This window comes from Cryptomeria japonica, chromosome 3, assembly GCF_030272615.1.
Source record: "Cryptomeria japonica chromosome 3, Sugi_1.0, whole genome shotgun sequence".
Taxonomy (NCBI): Eukaryota; Viridiplantae; Streptophyta; class Pinopsida; order Cupressales; family Cupressaceae; genus Cryptomeria; species Cryptomeria japonica.
The window spans coordinates 157,531,116-157,548,046 of record NC_081407.1 but is presented as its reverse complement, the minus strand read 5'-3'; the positions used below and the strand labels follow the sequence as shown (position 1 = coordinate 157,548,046).

The 16,931-nt window shown below is 35.9% G+C and overlaps 1 protein-coding gene across 2 annotated transcripts in view; it reads left to right on the top strand.

The window, feature by feature from the left end:
* Positions 1–15,825, top strand: part of LOC131031020 (uncharacterized) — a 114,781-nt gene extending 98,956 nt beyond the window's left edge. For both annotated transcript variants that reach the window (XM_057962022.2, XM_057962023.1), the window contains exons 4-5: positions 325–421; positions 15,249–15,825. In XM_057962022.2, coding sequence (XP_057818005.1) covers positions 325–421; positions 15,249–15,282 — 131 coding nt within the window. In that variant the 3' untranslated portion in view covers positions 15,283–15,825. The remainder of the gene's footprint in view (positions 1–324; positions 422–15,248) is intronic.
* The last annotated feature ends 1,106 nt before the right edge of the window (positions 15,826–16,931 follow it).

Sequence of the window (16,931 nt, the reverse complement as noted above, 5' to 3'; positions counted from 1 at the left end):
TCATCACCTTTTGTCCGTCATTGTATTCTTTGGTCAATAACTTACTGCATACCACCATGTGAGTGATCAAAGACTGCTAGCAATTACATGTGCAGTTTGATCTGGTTAATTGGATGAACCTTCACTGCTGGGGGTGTTGTATGATTTGTAAGTTGTTTTAGAGAGGCATGATTGTATTTTTAAGTCAACCTAAATCTTGCTGCCATTATTTTGGTGGTACGAGTTTGTTGATTTGAATGAGTAATAATAGTTGAAGCAACTAACTTGAAGCATTGGCATTGTACCATGGTTATCAATTCTTATCTTTGAATGATTGTTGAACAGGGGAGCTGAAAATTGACGATTCGGGAGAAGGAAGCTCTAATTCAGACATCACAGAAATGCTTCATGCTTGGTTTTTAGCAGGCTTTAGCACGGCTAGGCAAGTTTCACACTTTTGTATGCTATTTTATTGCAGTTACAACATGAAATCAATGTTTTATTAATATTGACTGTAGTTTCTAGATATTTTTCTTTACATAGATGTTTTATATGAAGTTCTTTTTCTGTGTATTTAGTTTACAGTGCATGTTGTGAATTGCAACTTGTGAAAGTCAAAGAACCAAAGTTGGTAACAGAAAAGGGGCTTTATCGCTTGCTTTATCAGATGTCATGACTTCCCACTATACCATAGTTTCTCTTTCCTCTAGGGAGTGGTGATCAAGCGGTACTTTATTTTCTGGTGTCCTGTCTACCATGAGATTGTGGGGCTGCATTGTTATGTGTATAGAGACAAGTAATTCTCTAGCTACATTCTTCTACCATCTAAAACAAAAATGCCACTTTCAGGAAGAGGCCCTCAAAGGGGACTCATAGAACTACTTGGCTGATTACGCTCTTCTTAAACTCACTGTCATTGTCAGCATTTAATTTATCTCTTCCAAGACAACAAAAAATGGAACAGTATGTGAGGGTAAACCTCTCTTCAAATTATTAAGAGAAGCTCCCCAAAAACTAAACCCAATGCCTAAACCTAAAGCTATGAATATGATTTGCAGTTATAAACAGTTAATAATATCAACAATGTGGTTCTGCATAAAGGAAATAACTGAAAATAAACTGACATATCTTTTTGGTTTTAGCCTTTTTGGAGCTTAAGCACAAGACTTGAAAGGTTCTCTCACAAATGAGGCTTTTTTATGAATAAATACTTCCAACTAAAACAGAGTAAACTAAATTACAAATGCTTCCTAACCAGCTGAAATAAGTGACGAACAGATCCACATACACGAGAGGATTTTAACAGAAACTAATTCTAACAATGAAACACAATGCAAGATTTAAGAAATATGAACCCTTAGACGCACACACAATTATGTAGAAGCACAGACAATTATGTAGTAGGATGAATGGCAATTTTGCTACAAAATTCAATACTATTCTTCCCTTTAATCCACATAGTAAAATCATACACAAACACACATAAAACTCAGATCAAATGCACAAATGATGATTTTTGTAGCATAAGCTTAGTTTGGATGTTCATTTACAATATCTTGTGCTCGGACACTTATTATAGGTTACAGTGATACGATTTTAAGGATTTGAAATTAAGAATTAGTTATTCCTAAAAATAATTTTCTTAAACAACCCCTAAAAGCTATAGAAAAATATAGGAAAGAAAGACTTGTGAAAGCCAATCTAATATAAACCATAGAAGCAGATGTCTTTAAAATTTCATGATATATTTTGATATATCTTTCCTTGGTAGGGTTCCCAATATTTTGTTGAAGATAGCATGAGTTTTTCAAAATATCTTTAACTGTGACTTTGATCAAAATTTTCACCTGTATATTTTAATATTATTAGCAACATTCACCTTAATATCACAATAAATTAGTCTTTTTTCTCTATATAAGCATCAAACCGGTGATGTTTTGATCATTCTTCTCTGGAACTTTTATAAACAGGTTATACAACTTGAACGATGTTAATCATCTGTTAATATTTCCAGCTACCATTACTGAATAGCTGTTAAATCTGTTTCCAAGGGACAATGGCAATTATTGTTGCTGTAATAATATAATTTAAAATGAACATAGTTATCTACAGTTGTGAAGATTCTTGTTATAATTAGGTTTGAAAACCTTGTGACCATGGAACATTCGTGTTGTTATTATGATTAGTGATTATCGTTGTTGCCTTCATAACAGTGAACCCTGCTGTCATTATTTATGATTCACAAACATAGTCAATACTTGTTGGGTAACAAATGCTAGTGCTGTTGTTGACTTGCTGTCATTTCTATTTATCAATGTATATTGTTATTACTCCATTTGTAAACAGTGTAGTATTGCTGAGGTAATTGTTTGGAAATTTTTGTTGCTACATATCAGCTGTTAAGAATGTTGTACCAGTTGAAATTGTTGTCATCATTTTTGTCTTTTGACATAACTATCCTTTTGTGATTAGTAATTGTCTTATGAGCACAGGTCAGTAGCACTCATTATTGTGATCTGTATCATTTTTGATCAATATGGTGCTCAGCAGCATTGCTATTAGTACTGCGATTAATTAATATGGACATCAATACCATTATCAACATTATAAAAAGTATAGCTGATCAAAATGATTAACACAAAACATTAAACATTATCAAGACAAGGAATTGCTGTCCTGAAATGCCAGGCATGATTGTTGCCACTGACTTTAAACTTAAGAGGCATTTGATGAGGTTAGAGAGACTGCTGCTGTGTATAATTTAGTCCCTTGGACTTGATAGTTAAGGAGAATGGTAGGTTAATAGGTCACTTTATGTTTGTTGTGTCTTATTGCATGAAGGGTTCATTATCATTCTGGCATAGTTAGTTATTAACATTGTTAAGGAGCTTTATATTTCAATTATCTGTAGTCATCTCAAGATTAATGAGAAAAAACATATTTCAAAAGTCATGGTGTATATTCTCATTTTTTTTCACTTTTTGACTCTCTATGCAATTGGGATAGCTTTAAATGTTGAAAAACATCAGTTTCTTTTTACACTATTTTTTGGGTTTTTGATATTTATGGTTTTTTCCCAGTAATATCGTTAGAAATTGAAAATTATCTTTTATCTTTTGGTATGCCAAGAAATTACTGAGAAAGATATTTGCTTCTATGAATTCTAAATTGCATTAAAAAGATCTTAAATAGGCTCGGAACTCGGTCTGAATAGAACACCAGAAATAGCTACTACTGGATGTAGCTATTGTAAAAAGTAGCAATTTGCACATGAACATTGTTAGTGTTTGGTAGCTTCAGGAGATATTTTTTCTCTAAATTTAAAATAATAAAACTAACAAAGGCAGTTATTCATATAAACAAAGGCAAATATAAAGAGAGGCCATCATAACGAAGGCAACAATTAATAGAATTGTTAACTAAAGACACACCCTTTCAAATAGTCTCTCCTTTCTAAAGAGGTGCATCATTTCACTAAACATGGAGATATATAAGGAGACTCAAATCATTTGCAAATGAGACGAATACACACTCACATTTTCTGATCCTAAAAACTAACATGGTATTAGAGCGGGGAATCACCAAGCTAATCATGGGAACAAGCTCTTCCAGCGTTGGCATATCGAGAAAATCAACAACGGCTGACAGTGCAGGATTCGGTGCTAAAGGTTGCTCTCAGGGTTGCGAGGCTCAATGTTTGTGCTTGTGGCAGAAGGGAATCTAGAGAGATGCAAAGCTCGCGGCTTCAGCCATGGCTTCAAATGTGAGGAGAGCCCTGCCTTCGTTAGAGACAAAATTGCGTATGTATGTTGGAAGACCACTATTATAGATGGGTCAAATATGATGTTTAGCAAGGTCCATCGTTCAAGAATAATAATCATATATTAAACAATCACAATCAAAGGCCATATTGGGCACTCTAGGGAGACTTAGAGATAGCTTTATGCTCAGTGCCGTATTTCATTCTCAGGGGCTCGATTGTAATATTAACCTAATTAATCATACTCAGTTATCAAAATAATATGATTCGCACTCGAAGGGGAGACAACGTATTCCTATATCAATGAAGGAATAATGAGATTAATTAAAGGCGGACAACCTTGATGATGGAACATTGTCGACAAGAAGCTGCAGGTTGCGGATCGTAACTTGAATCTATTAGAACGGAGATATCTCTTGAGAGATTCAAACCCCTCATACGCTACATGTATACATCAGAGAAGACTATCGTGTAAGCTCCTTTGAATACGGATCGACTAAGAATTATGCGAGATGGATAAATATTGATCTGTCAACACCAACTAAGAATAATTCCTAGAAGCGACGGATATGTCGAAGTATGCCACCTATTATTCGTTAGGCCATGAAGAGCATCGACATCAGTCAAATACGATTGAATATAAAAATAATTCTGGATTATTAACCCTTGACATGCATTCACCGCCTAAGTGAATAAAATAAAGCTAATGCATCGACTAAGTAAGACATTGATTAAGCTTATGTCGATTAGGACAAAAGGGTGGATAAGAAGATTAGCGATTACCATATATATATATAAGGGACCGATCCATAATTGTTAGGAGAGAATCATTAAAGTAATTATCACCAACTGAAGGAATTGTTAATGATGAAGGAGGAGACATATCCATATCCATACCGCATGCCTCTTCATTTCATAAAGTGCATACAAGAAGTCATTCGATCTGACCATTCTAAGGGGGAATAGACTTTCCTTTTCGTTTACTTATCCTCTGGGATATGCCTGATTCAGAGTGAAGAGCCTGAAGGAATTATGGGTGTAAGTTTGTGTAGCATACATCGAATTTTCTTCTTCCAGTGGGAAGAGGTTGAAGGAAGTATTATGATATTTTATCTATGTGATGGCTAAGGCAGCCTAGTACAGGGGAAGATTCCTCCATTCTACAAGACAATTGTCGCATGCTTGGAAGAAATAATCTATAGAAGCAGTGCCTTCCATCATCCTCAGTTGCATTTTCATGTAATTCTAAAAGATTAATAAGGGGACATCACACGGTGGCTCCTTCTCTGGGTCTGCTGTCGACACATCAATTCCCGACAAGTCTGAATTCTTGCTTGGATTGTCGGGGCTCGACTGTTCAATTTTTTTCTTTGAGAACTTTCAAATCTGTAAAGCGATTGATTGGACACAACTTGGGTAGCTGATCCAATAACCAGGAGAAGGCAAACCAAATTTGCAACAATGGAAGATACGTTATATGGAATATAGTGGAAGGTATGTGCACAATCGTTGGTTCAAATGCACCATTCCTGAAAAACATCGTATTCTGAGAATCAAGTCCACTGAATTTATCAATTCAACATTTGTCATCTCGTGGCGGAAGAGGAATAATCGAAATGAATGATTGAACATTACTCTGCCTAGCAATGCAGTTACATATCTGTGCACATGAGAATCCTTTGTTGTGGGAGGATCAATTATGGCTGATGAGCGATTCTAGTAGTTGACGAGAGACAGAGATATACGAGATCCTAGACGAGTTGGCTACAGGGGACGTCATGGCTCCTGAATTCACTATTGTTCCTATGCCTAAATAATGCGGTTGTTGGTGGAAGATATATTCATATACATGATCGACTCTAACAATGGATTGGCACGATGGATATGCAGTTGCTGGACGTGACTCTGACCACTTATTGAGGCGTGTTGAAACATAAGTTGCATATCTCAGTCTTCTTTGTAGGAAGGCTGCATTGTTGAAATCGTATATCTGTGATGAGGAGTAAAATAAAGATATTTGCATTGTTGGTCAGCTGCATCTGTAGGTTGTGGATGTGCTCAGATTGTTGTAGTGCTTAGTTCATGTATATGCTATACATGGGTATAGTCTGAGAAGTAAGTAGTGTTGATTTCTAAAAGTTTGCTTATAATCCTATGTGCTTGTAATCCATCACTGGAGGGGAGTTCACTTCCAGAGGATTTCTTTGCAATCTCTGAGGTAGGGATCAAGAGGGATTTTTGTGACTCACTCAGAAGAAGTGAAGGTCTCAGCTAAGAAGGTTGCATTGTTGCAAGGCCAGGTACTAAGTCCTTGAAAGACCTTTTCAGCTGCAGAGAACAAAATTGTACAAGATAGTCAATTGGGATTTAACATTGATAGCTTCGCACACCTATTCATAATAGGGTGATCCAGGATGAGGCTGAGAAGGACAATCTTGAACTCTTGCTTGTCAGTAGTGCCAGAGGAATGCGTTGGAAACCATTCCTCTATGGCAAGCATTGTAGGCAATCTTGGACGAGGAGGTCAGAAGGTTGATGCAAGTACTTGGAGATTCAAAGGGAGTCTGACAAACCAACAGAGGCAACCTTGGATGAGGAGGTCAGGAGGTTGATGCAAGTACTTGGAGCTTCAAAGGGAATCACATCATCATGAAAATTTGTTAATGCATTTTCCTTTGAGACGGAGAAATTTGAGGTGAAAGCCCTTGTTAATGCATTTTTCTTTGAGACGGAGAAATCTGAGGTGAAAGCCCTTGTTAATGCATTTTTTCTTTGAGACAAAGAAATTTAAGGTGAAAGCCCTTGTTATTGCATTTTTCTTTGAGACAGAGAAATTTGAGGTGAAAGCTCTTGTTAATGCATTTTTTCTCTGAGACGGAGAAATTTGAGGTGAAAGCCCTTGTCCATCTCTGAGACGGAGATGTGGCTCTTTCCACCCTCTGGGAGTAGCCATGGTGGATGTCATGTTGAGAGACTCCATGACAACGTCACGTTGAGAGACTTCGTGATGAACTCTTTGTACTTGTGTTTTTTCCACACATGGGAGTAGCCATGGTGGACGTCATGTTGAGTGACTCCATGACGACATCACATTGAGAGACTCTGTGATGGGCACTTATATGTGTGTTTCTTTCCACACATGGGAGTAGCCATGGTGGATGTCATGTTGAGAGACTCTACGACGACATCACGTTGAGAGACTCTGTGAGGAACCTTTGTGCTTACCACAAATGGGTGTAGCCATTGTTGGCGTCATGTTGAGAGACTCCATGACGTAGATATCCGGAAAATATCTCTCTAGCTAAGAGGGAGTGTTAGTGTTTGGTAGCTTCAGGAGATATTTTTCTCTAAATTTAAAATAATAAAACTAACAAAGGCAGTGATTCATATAAACAAAGGCAAATATAAAGAGAGGCCATCATAACGAAGGCAACAATTAATAGAGTTGTTAACTAAAGACACACCCTTTCAAATAATGTCTCCTTTCTAAAGAGGTGCATCATTTCACTAAACATGGAGATATATAAGGAGACTCAAATCATTTGCAAATGGGACGAATACACACTCACACTTTCTGATCCTAAAAACTAACAAACATTCCCTGAGATTTTGATAACATTTTCTGCATACCAACTTTGGTGGATTCTCTGATAGACACTCCAACTTTGACTGCTTTGTTGGATCACCAAATTGGTTAAGTCTGGCAACAACCAGTTAGAAATTGTCACAAAAGTATGCAATGAACAAAATGTGAAGAACTGCTGTGGCAAATTACTGATTTTCTCTTCTTCAATTTGTTGTTGAAAACTAGATTTTAATTAATGAATCGACATTGAACACTCCCAAATCCTAGCACCAAACATTTGGACAAGCTGCAAATCTACCCCTTTTTACATAAGCAAATCTCTAATCGCTGTGCTTTACTTCCACTTCACTTTATTGTTTAAAGGGCATGTAATGTCCCCTATAGGGGTATACCTGTTTTTTGCCCATAAGTAACAATTCTAACAATACAATTTGTTTACAAACAGCATTCTATAACTAAATCCATAGTTTGCACACTCGGACTTGGAGAGTACTCGGCAAGCCCAAATTTTTCAACTCGGCAAAAACTCAGCAACTTAGAAAGTACTAAAAATTAAAATCTCTTAAAAAAACATATTTTTTTTGTAAAATTCAATTACAAAATGTATTAAATTAAAAATTGACATCTTGAAGGAGAAAATGCATGGTTTAATAGCAAAAACATGTGAAAAACACATTTCAACCAACATTTTACCTTTGTCGACATTTTTTTACCCTTGTTTTTTTTGTGCCTATAAAAACATGAGAGTTAAACTTGTGAAAACTTGTCCAGCAAAAAAAATAGAGTACTCAGCAACTTGGAGAGTTTGCAAACTTTGACTAAATCATATAATAGCTATTGAACTTAAAGCAAATAAATGATTAACGTTAATGAAATGATGATTAGTATCACCTATTTGGATCTATTCTATAGTTTCACTTCCAACAATAAACCATACTAGTGATTGGAGGGGAACACATGATAGGGCACCCAGAAACTGTTCACCACAACTAAGCCCAAGTGCATGGAACATTCAACCAAGACAATTCAACCTCTTAGGCCACAAGTGGCAGGACCTCCAGTCCATCCAACTTGGGGTGGTGTACTTGCATTGTGGGAACCAGTCTGCTGCCTCTCCCTAACATGTTTCCTTACCAGTCTCATGTATGATTGCTTGTACGAAGATAAATTGATTAGTTTATTAACTATAAGAATTTAGATGGACTTGATAATTCAAATTGATAAATAAATCCAATATTCATAAGAGATAGAATAGACAAAAGATATGACTGCACTTTCATACCAAATACTTGCTTAGATCAAAGGCTGCTTTCCCTGTATGCAGACTATGTATTTAAATGAAATCTGATCTGATTACCATATATAGCCCTGAAAGAGGACGAATGATCACCTCTCTTGCCTCTTCCTTAAATGAGGTTTCTTCTCTAAATTAATCACTGCCTCTTCTAACTGATCGCATATGCCTCTTCATCCATTGTAGCTGTTGGTAATCGCTGTTTTCCAGGATTTGTTAAAGACTAATACATTGCTGATCCTATGTGGAGGCTCTTTGTTCGAATAAGGGAAAGAGAATTGTGGGATGATTAATTCCTTTATTGGGCTTCAATATCAGAGAAAATTGTAAAGTCATATTAATAAGACAATTTTCTAAGCAACAGTAATATATATATATATATATATATATGAATTCCTTTATTTTTTATTTTTATTTTTATTTTCTTCTTGCTTAAGGATGGGTGTGAGAATGTTTTATGGAAGGTGGTCTTAGATTGCTTGCCCTCAAGCAATATTAAATTCAGATCAAAGATCTCGACTCCTTCCCAAGTGGCGTCTTTTGTAGCTAGACCTTTCCATTTAATTAGATACTTAGGAATAGTTTTATTCCTCAATCTCTTTTCTCACATATCAAGAATGGTTTTGGGCTCCAAAATTAACTTGCGTTCATCATCTGGCAAGGGTAATTCTAAACATGGACTAACAAACATGCTGTCCCGACACTTTTTTGAGTCGAGACACATGAAAGACATTATGGATCCTGCTATTTGCCGATAGTTCCAACTCATAGGCAACCTCTCATATCCTTCTTAAAATCTTGTATGGTCCATAGAATCTAGGTGTAAGCTTCTCGACTCCACTTACCTTGATTGATGACTGCTTATAGGTTGTAACCTTAGAAAAAGCAAGTCCCCAACTTCAATGTCCTTTCAGTCCTTCTTTGATCAGCATATATCTTTTGTTGGTTTTGTGCTTTTAATTGTATGCATAATGTCCATAGTTTGTTGCACAAAGTCTTTGGCCCTTGGTACACGACTTCCTTGGAGAATTAAACTTCCAAATGAAGCTGCTTCATATGTATACAAGGCCTTGAAGGGACTCATCCTTATTGACACATGATGGGTGGTGTTATAACAATATTCCCTAATGTGTAACCACTTGATCCATGCGTTTTGCTGTCCTGTAACATAGTTTCTTAGGTATTTTTCCAACCATTTGTTGACAATTTCTGTCTGCCCATCAGTTTGGGGATCACAATTTGTACTTGGTGTGAGTTTTGTTCCCGTTAGTCGGAAATGTTCTTGCCAAAAAAAGCTAGGGAATCGGCTATCTCTGTTGTTGACGACGTTTTTAGGTAGGCCATGTAATCTGAAAATTTCCTTGAAGAAAATATTGACTACTTGAGGACCTCTATAGTTTGTGGATATTGCAATGAATTGTGCGTACTTGGTTAGGCGGTCCACCACAATGTGTATTCAATCTTTTCCATGTATTTTGGGAAGTCTTGTTATGAAATCCATATAAATACTTTCCCATTTTTAATTAGGTATGGGTAGGGGTTGGAGGCCCGATGGATGAGTTTGTTTTGCCTTGTACCTTGGCACGTCATGCATTCTTGAACATTTTTTAAGATGTTTTTCTTGAGACCTTTCCAAGAATATTTCTCTCTTGCTTATAGGTTTTATAATATCCTTGATATTCAGCCACGGGGTTGTCATGGTATTCCCTAATGATCTCCTTTATCTTGGAGCATGGTACAAGATATATCCTATCTTTGTATAGATTGAGTTCTTCCACTACTTTATATTCTTCATTTTGTAGACTTCCTTCTAAGATGTCATTTGCCAAAGTTTCTAATCCTAAGAACACTAATAGTTTTCTAAGAACACTACAAAATGAATTTGGGTTAGAAGACATCCTTCAAATATGTCATTGTAAATCAAAATGTCATCAAAGAACACTAATAGTAACTTCCTTAGTTGTTTCCTAAAGAATTGATTCATGCATGATTGGAATGTTGCAGGGGCATTGGTTAAACCAAAGGATAAGACCAAGAATTCAAAGTGTCCATAGTGACATCTAAAGGCGGTCTTGGGGATATCTTCTTTCCTCATTCTAAATTGGTGGTAACTGAATCGTAAGTCAATTTTAGAAAAATATTTTGCTCCATGAAGTTCATCAATTAGTTCATCAACTCTAGGAATAAGATAATGTTTAAAGTCTTTTTGTTCAAGGCTCTATAATCTATGTACATCCTCATAGTACCATCCTTCTTTTTAACTGATACCACGAAAGAGGCAAACAGATGTGGCCCATTTCGAGAAGCTCATTCATAGTTTTTTCTATTTCTTATTTAAATTTTTTGGGGGAGTCTGTAGGGTGTAGTGATTATGGGCTTTAGCCCCTTCTTCAAGTTCTATGGTGTTTTCGAAACCTCTTTTGGGTTTTGTGTTTCTTTAAGGTGGGTTGGATGTCAATTTGTATGGCTTTGTCTTGAGAAGAAGACTTGTCAAGAATCATGCATTGAGCTGCCCATTCCATTGAGTTGCCAAATACCCTGTTTGTGTTTCTTTAAGGTGGGTTGGATGTTAATGTGTATGGCTTAGTCTTGAGAAGAAGACTTGTCAAGAATCATACATTGAGCTGCCCCGGTCCATGTCTAAAGTTTTTTTCCATCCTTCTGGATGAAACTACTCTTGGGGTTCCATTCAATAGTTCGTGTAAGAGAACTTCTTGTCAGTTATGTTGAAAACAAAGTTCCAATATGGGAAGTCTAGGTTGAAATGTCCTAAAGAGTGCAACCATGGGACGCCCAAGATTACATCGGTGTCTCACATGTTTACAATGTAGAAGTTTTCTTTGATTAGATGCTTTCCCAAGGTGATGCTTAGTTTTGGAATCTATCTTGTACATGGGGTAGTGGACCCATCAGCCAAGGCTACCCTAAAGCCCATAAAATCTTCTGTTTCTAATTGCATTCTTGTAACCAAATCTTCGTCGATAAAGTTGTGTGTTGCCCCACTATCCACAAGGGCAGTTCCTTTTGTCCCTTTAGAACACTTCAAATTCAATAGGGGTGGTGCTTGGATGCCTTTGAGATTGCAGCTAGGGTTCCATAGTCTTCCCCATCACACTTTCTTCTTTTGCTTGGGTTTTCCTCTTCTTCTTCCCATACTTCTTCGTCGGATAATGCCTCTATGTTGCGTACTTGGCCTCTTTTTACACACTTATGCCTCGGTTCCCATTTTTCCTTACACCTGTAACACAAATTTTTCTTTGAAAACTTATCTTGTTTACAAATATGTCCATGCTCCCATTTCTCCTTGCATTGAAAATATAAAAATTTTCTCTAAAGCTCTTCAAGGTTATCTCTAGGAGGAAATCTTTTGATGCCCATCTTTCTTATAGAAGGTTTTATCTTTTGATGATGTATTTTTGTAGTAACTTTTTGATGAGCACATAGTTATACTGAGAGGTGGGGGTGGGTTGAATTAGTATAACAATAACTTTTAACGATTTCAAATTTATCAATCACAATAACTTTATTTAACAATTATGCACAAGAGAAAACACAATACCACAATGTTTATGTAGAAACCCTAATGGGAGAAAACCACAGCAAATGACTTGCTTATATGTATAATGATCTTACAAATTTTGTAGACTTAATCTACTAGAGGTACCAACACCTCATTCAATTCGTGAGAACCTTTCCCACTAGAGACACCAATCCCTCATTCAATTTGTGAGAACCTTTCCCAGTAGAGGCACCAACCCCTCATTCAATTTCCACCTTTTTCAATGTTGCTTATGCAATGGATGATGGATGATCTTGTTCCTCATACTTTATGCTATAACTCATCTTCTCAAATTGATCTCAAAAACTGCTATGAATTGTCTATAGGTCTGCCACAAAACTCTTTTCACTATTTGCTATAATGAAGCTCTTTATACCACCTTCAAATCTGCTATAAATCTGACCACAGTTCTGCCACAATATGATCACACTTTCTCTCAAAGTCTGCCATAAACTCTTCTTATGTCTTCTCTTTCAGATCTACAGTAATCTTCCTATACATATCTACCCCTTGGTGTATTTGCTTGATGGTCTTTAGTGTTGATGTTATTGTAGCAGCGGGAGATTCTTTCTCCTATCAAATTCAAATAATCAAATGATTTGTGTATGAAGCCGACTCAAGTGTGAGAAGCCTCCATTGAAATTATAGCCGACATGATGAGAAGTCGTCCTATTTCATGTTTGTAAAGACGTCTCTTGGGGCTGACTATTCTTGAAAAGGCACCTCGATTTGCATATATATACTCATGCGATCTTCATTCATTCTGGGATTCAACACATTGTAGACAAACTAGCGCTTGAGGAAGGAGTTCGATATCTTCAGCATATAGGCATATTGCTTCAGATCGATACCTATTAAGGAGATGTTATTTGAGTTGTAAATTCACGCCTAGTGAGGTGCCTTCACTCACTTCATCATTGTATCGGCCTTGAGATTGGCCAAGTTGTAAAGGCAAATTTTCTGTATTATTCAATAATATAATAGATACTATTGGCTGGGTTTTTCTCCCTCAAGAAGGGGGGTTTTCCCAGGGTATTTGCTGTGTTCAAGTGTTTATAATTTCTGTACTTCTGTTTATTTCACTTCTGATCCTAAAATCAACATTTAGAACACAATACACTCAACACCACTTTCCACCTCTATTTATATCTTCAAATCTCTAAGGGTCATATCCTTTTGGATGAATACTTCATTAAGAGACACGTCTTTGAATAATCAATTGTTGCTTTTCACTTACAAATCTTATTGAAGATAATTACTAAAATCAAATCGTACTTCTCATGATTGATGGCTTTAATTAATAGTTCTGTGCTTTGTTTCTTTGCATCCTTCTCATGAATCACACGCTTTGGTATCAATTGATCTCCTTGATCGCTGGCTTAGCTTATTTAATACTAATCGCTGTCATAATGTAGTCGCTGCATACTTTGTCTTGATCATTAATCGCTATCTTAAATATGGATCACTGCCTTATGTGTGCTGTCTTTGTCATTATGTAATCATTGTCTAAAACTCCTTGTATTGCTTCATCGCTGCACATTATATTGCTGTCTTTAAAGATATTAGTATTGTTGTTTACAATCATTATCTTGTCTAACGTAATCACTACTCAATTATGTTGCTAAGACATGAAGTCAGCTCTATCATGAATATGCACAATCTTATTGATTGTGTCTTAACAAATCGATTGGCATCTCTTAATGCTTACTAACATTTTGATCATGTTCTAATTCTGGATTCCATGTATGTATGATACTGACTATTTTTATTGTTTGAAGTTGCCATCTTATGTATGTATGATACTTTCCATGTCATGGCACATCCTTTTCATACTTAAGAGTAGCCACAACTATAGGCAAATATGTTCAACATTCTTGGCCAACACTTTTGACACTAATGACAACCTTTCTTCTTTGATAATATTCTTGCAAGCAATCTTGCTCAGTATTTTGACATCAGTGACCATTTTCAACTCTTGACATCAGTGACAACTTTCAACTTTTCACATCAATGACAAGCTTCTCTATAACATTGTCTTCTTACCTACTTGACATCAATGACAACATTTCCAACACTTTTATCCCTTGTTTAAGTGGTCTCAAGTTTTAGGGCTTTTAAGATTGCATCTTGGAGAGTGGTAGGATGAAGGGCACTTACTAGGCCATGGATAGCTTCTGATAGTCCCTCTATAAATAGGAGAGTCTGTCTTTTTTCGGTAATTCCAGGGACCAATAATGAAATCCTTTGGAACTTGTCATAATATCTTACTGGTATCCTCTCAAGTGCTTATCCAGCAATGTGAATATTCTGTGGATGATTCTTTTTCATTTTATTTTGTTATGGTATCTGTATTTGCTGTTCTTTTTTTACCTTTGGAAATAATTAAATTTAAGCATAGAAAATTTGGTTCATTGCCTATAAAAACTTGGTAAGAGCTTTAGATCGCTCATTGCCAAATCAGAATCGGGTATGGATATGGTATGCCAGTAAGGCAGATTATTTTTGGGAATGGGTATGGTCTGGATATGTCCATACTCCATACAAAGAAAAATAAAAATCATAAATATATACATATTTGCAGCCTAAAAATAAGAATTACATTAAGAATAATACCACATATCATGCTTATACTAAACAAAATTAATTACCATAAATATTTCAAACTTGAAACACACTATACTAATTTGATATCAATAGACTATTATATATGCAATTTAATTTCTCCTTCTTTCTCAACAATATCTCGATAATAGTGCACAATCTAGCTCTGCCCTTTGACACCAATGACAACAATTTCCAACAACCCATGTCCCTAACAGCAGAATTTTTTAAATTTGCCATTTCATGCGTGGTACGAGTAAATGTGATATATGATTTATTTCTGGCCTTAGCTGTAACCCTGACACTAGGTTGGTAACTCTGTATGTATAGGCATTTTTTATGTCTTTTATGCAGTATAATAAAACATTTGTGGAGGGCTCTCCCTTTCTCTGATCTTCTGTCGATCAAACCTGTGCTTTATGTGTTAATTTTATTTATAATTTGATCAAATTTGCTTTATTTGGTACAGGTACATAGACAGGAAGGCCACTGAAGAGAAATAGCATTAGCGTCTCTACCAGTTGGCCATGGAAACTGAGCTTTCCATTTCAAGACTAAAGAGAGATGTATCCATATATGCTGAATGAATATTCATTGCTTCCCACTGAGATGAATTGAAGATTAATCGAGTTTCCTTTGCTGAGGACAATGCCATTTGATGTTACCTTTAGTGCACAGCATATCCTTATGTGCAGAAACATGAATCACATATTAGAGACGGAGGTTGCTTTCTGATTTGGAGACCAGGCAACGTTACAAGCTGCCCAAATTACAGAGGAAGTGGAAAGTTGTGTATTAAATAGAAAAATCCCCCAAAATTGAGAGGATGTTTTTTTTGTAGATTCCTTCAAATCAAATGGTGAGGTGACACTTAGTTTTTACAAATTTAAAAATTGAGTTAGATTTTCAATGATTTTTCTCACCAAATTTTATAACTTTTTGAGGAAACCTTTACACGGTTGCAAAAGTTTTTAGGTGTGCAGCAGCATTGTGTGCTAAGTGAAACTAGAATCCAAAGGTCAATAAAAAATCATGTTTTTGTTTTATATCTTTCAGTGAGTAGTTACTAGTTTATATTTTGTTGTTTCTACTAAGGCAAAATTTGTAATGCCCCCGTTTGGGATTGTCAAGGATGTTTTGGTCAAGGATGTTTTGTGTTGTTTAGTGAAGTGATTATGGTTATTAATAATTATGGATCATACCACCCTATCCCCCTCCCCTTTTTAGATAGCTTTTGATCCCATAGACACGGGGAAATTTCTCACTTGGTTCGCTCCCCTTGCTACCCGCTTGAGGTACGATATCGTTGGTCTTAGTGTCTTTCTTTTGACATCAATGTTCAAAGATTCACATGGTCTTCTAGTTTCTTGAACCTTACAGTGCAAAACCATGTCCTTGAATTCTCCTGGAGTATCCATGCCTAAGTTTTCAATAGAGGGTGGTGATTTTTTTGTTGTATCGAATATAATGGCCCAAATAGATGCAAATTCCACAATTGATTATTGTGGAGATTTACAAGTGTAATTTAAAATTGAAAATGTTCTCTCCAACCTACACCAAGATGTGAAACTCAACATATATTAGAGTTTTTTAGCTTTCTAGTTAGCTTTTGGAGTCTACCTTTGCTCAAGTACAATGACACCTTGTTTCTCAACTTAAACGAGTTCTTGATAGTGCTAGTTATGCCTAGTCTTATATTGAGCTTCAGTCTTCCCTAATCATTTGTGCTCTCAAATGAATCAATTTAATCATCTCAAATTTTGCTACCATTATCTACTTCTAGTTTCCTCACTTATTTGTTGTCTCACAGCAACATAAAGTGATTATTAAGCAATATATATCTATCGCGTCATAATATTATAAGAATGTTGTATTTTGTCAAAGGCTTATCCAATGTCCTTCGGTGTTGCTTGCTAAAGCCTTTTATAGCTAAACTAAGAAAATATATACACTAGATTTGTTTGCTGATGTTGCTTGTTATAGACCTCTTGTTATAGCCGTTAATTAATTAAACCATATTTTATTCACAAGTTTTGTTTGCTTATAGATTTCTAAATGGAAAGCTGTGTTTTTTCTGAGCTTGCTGTCCATCTTGCTCCCTAAAGTCCACAAGATGGGTAAAAATTAATCTTAAATATTGAATATATATTTG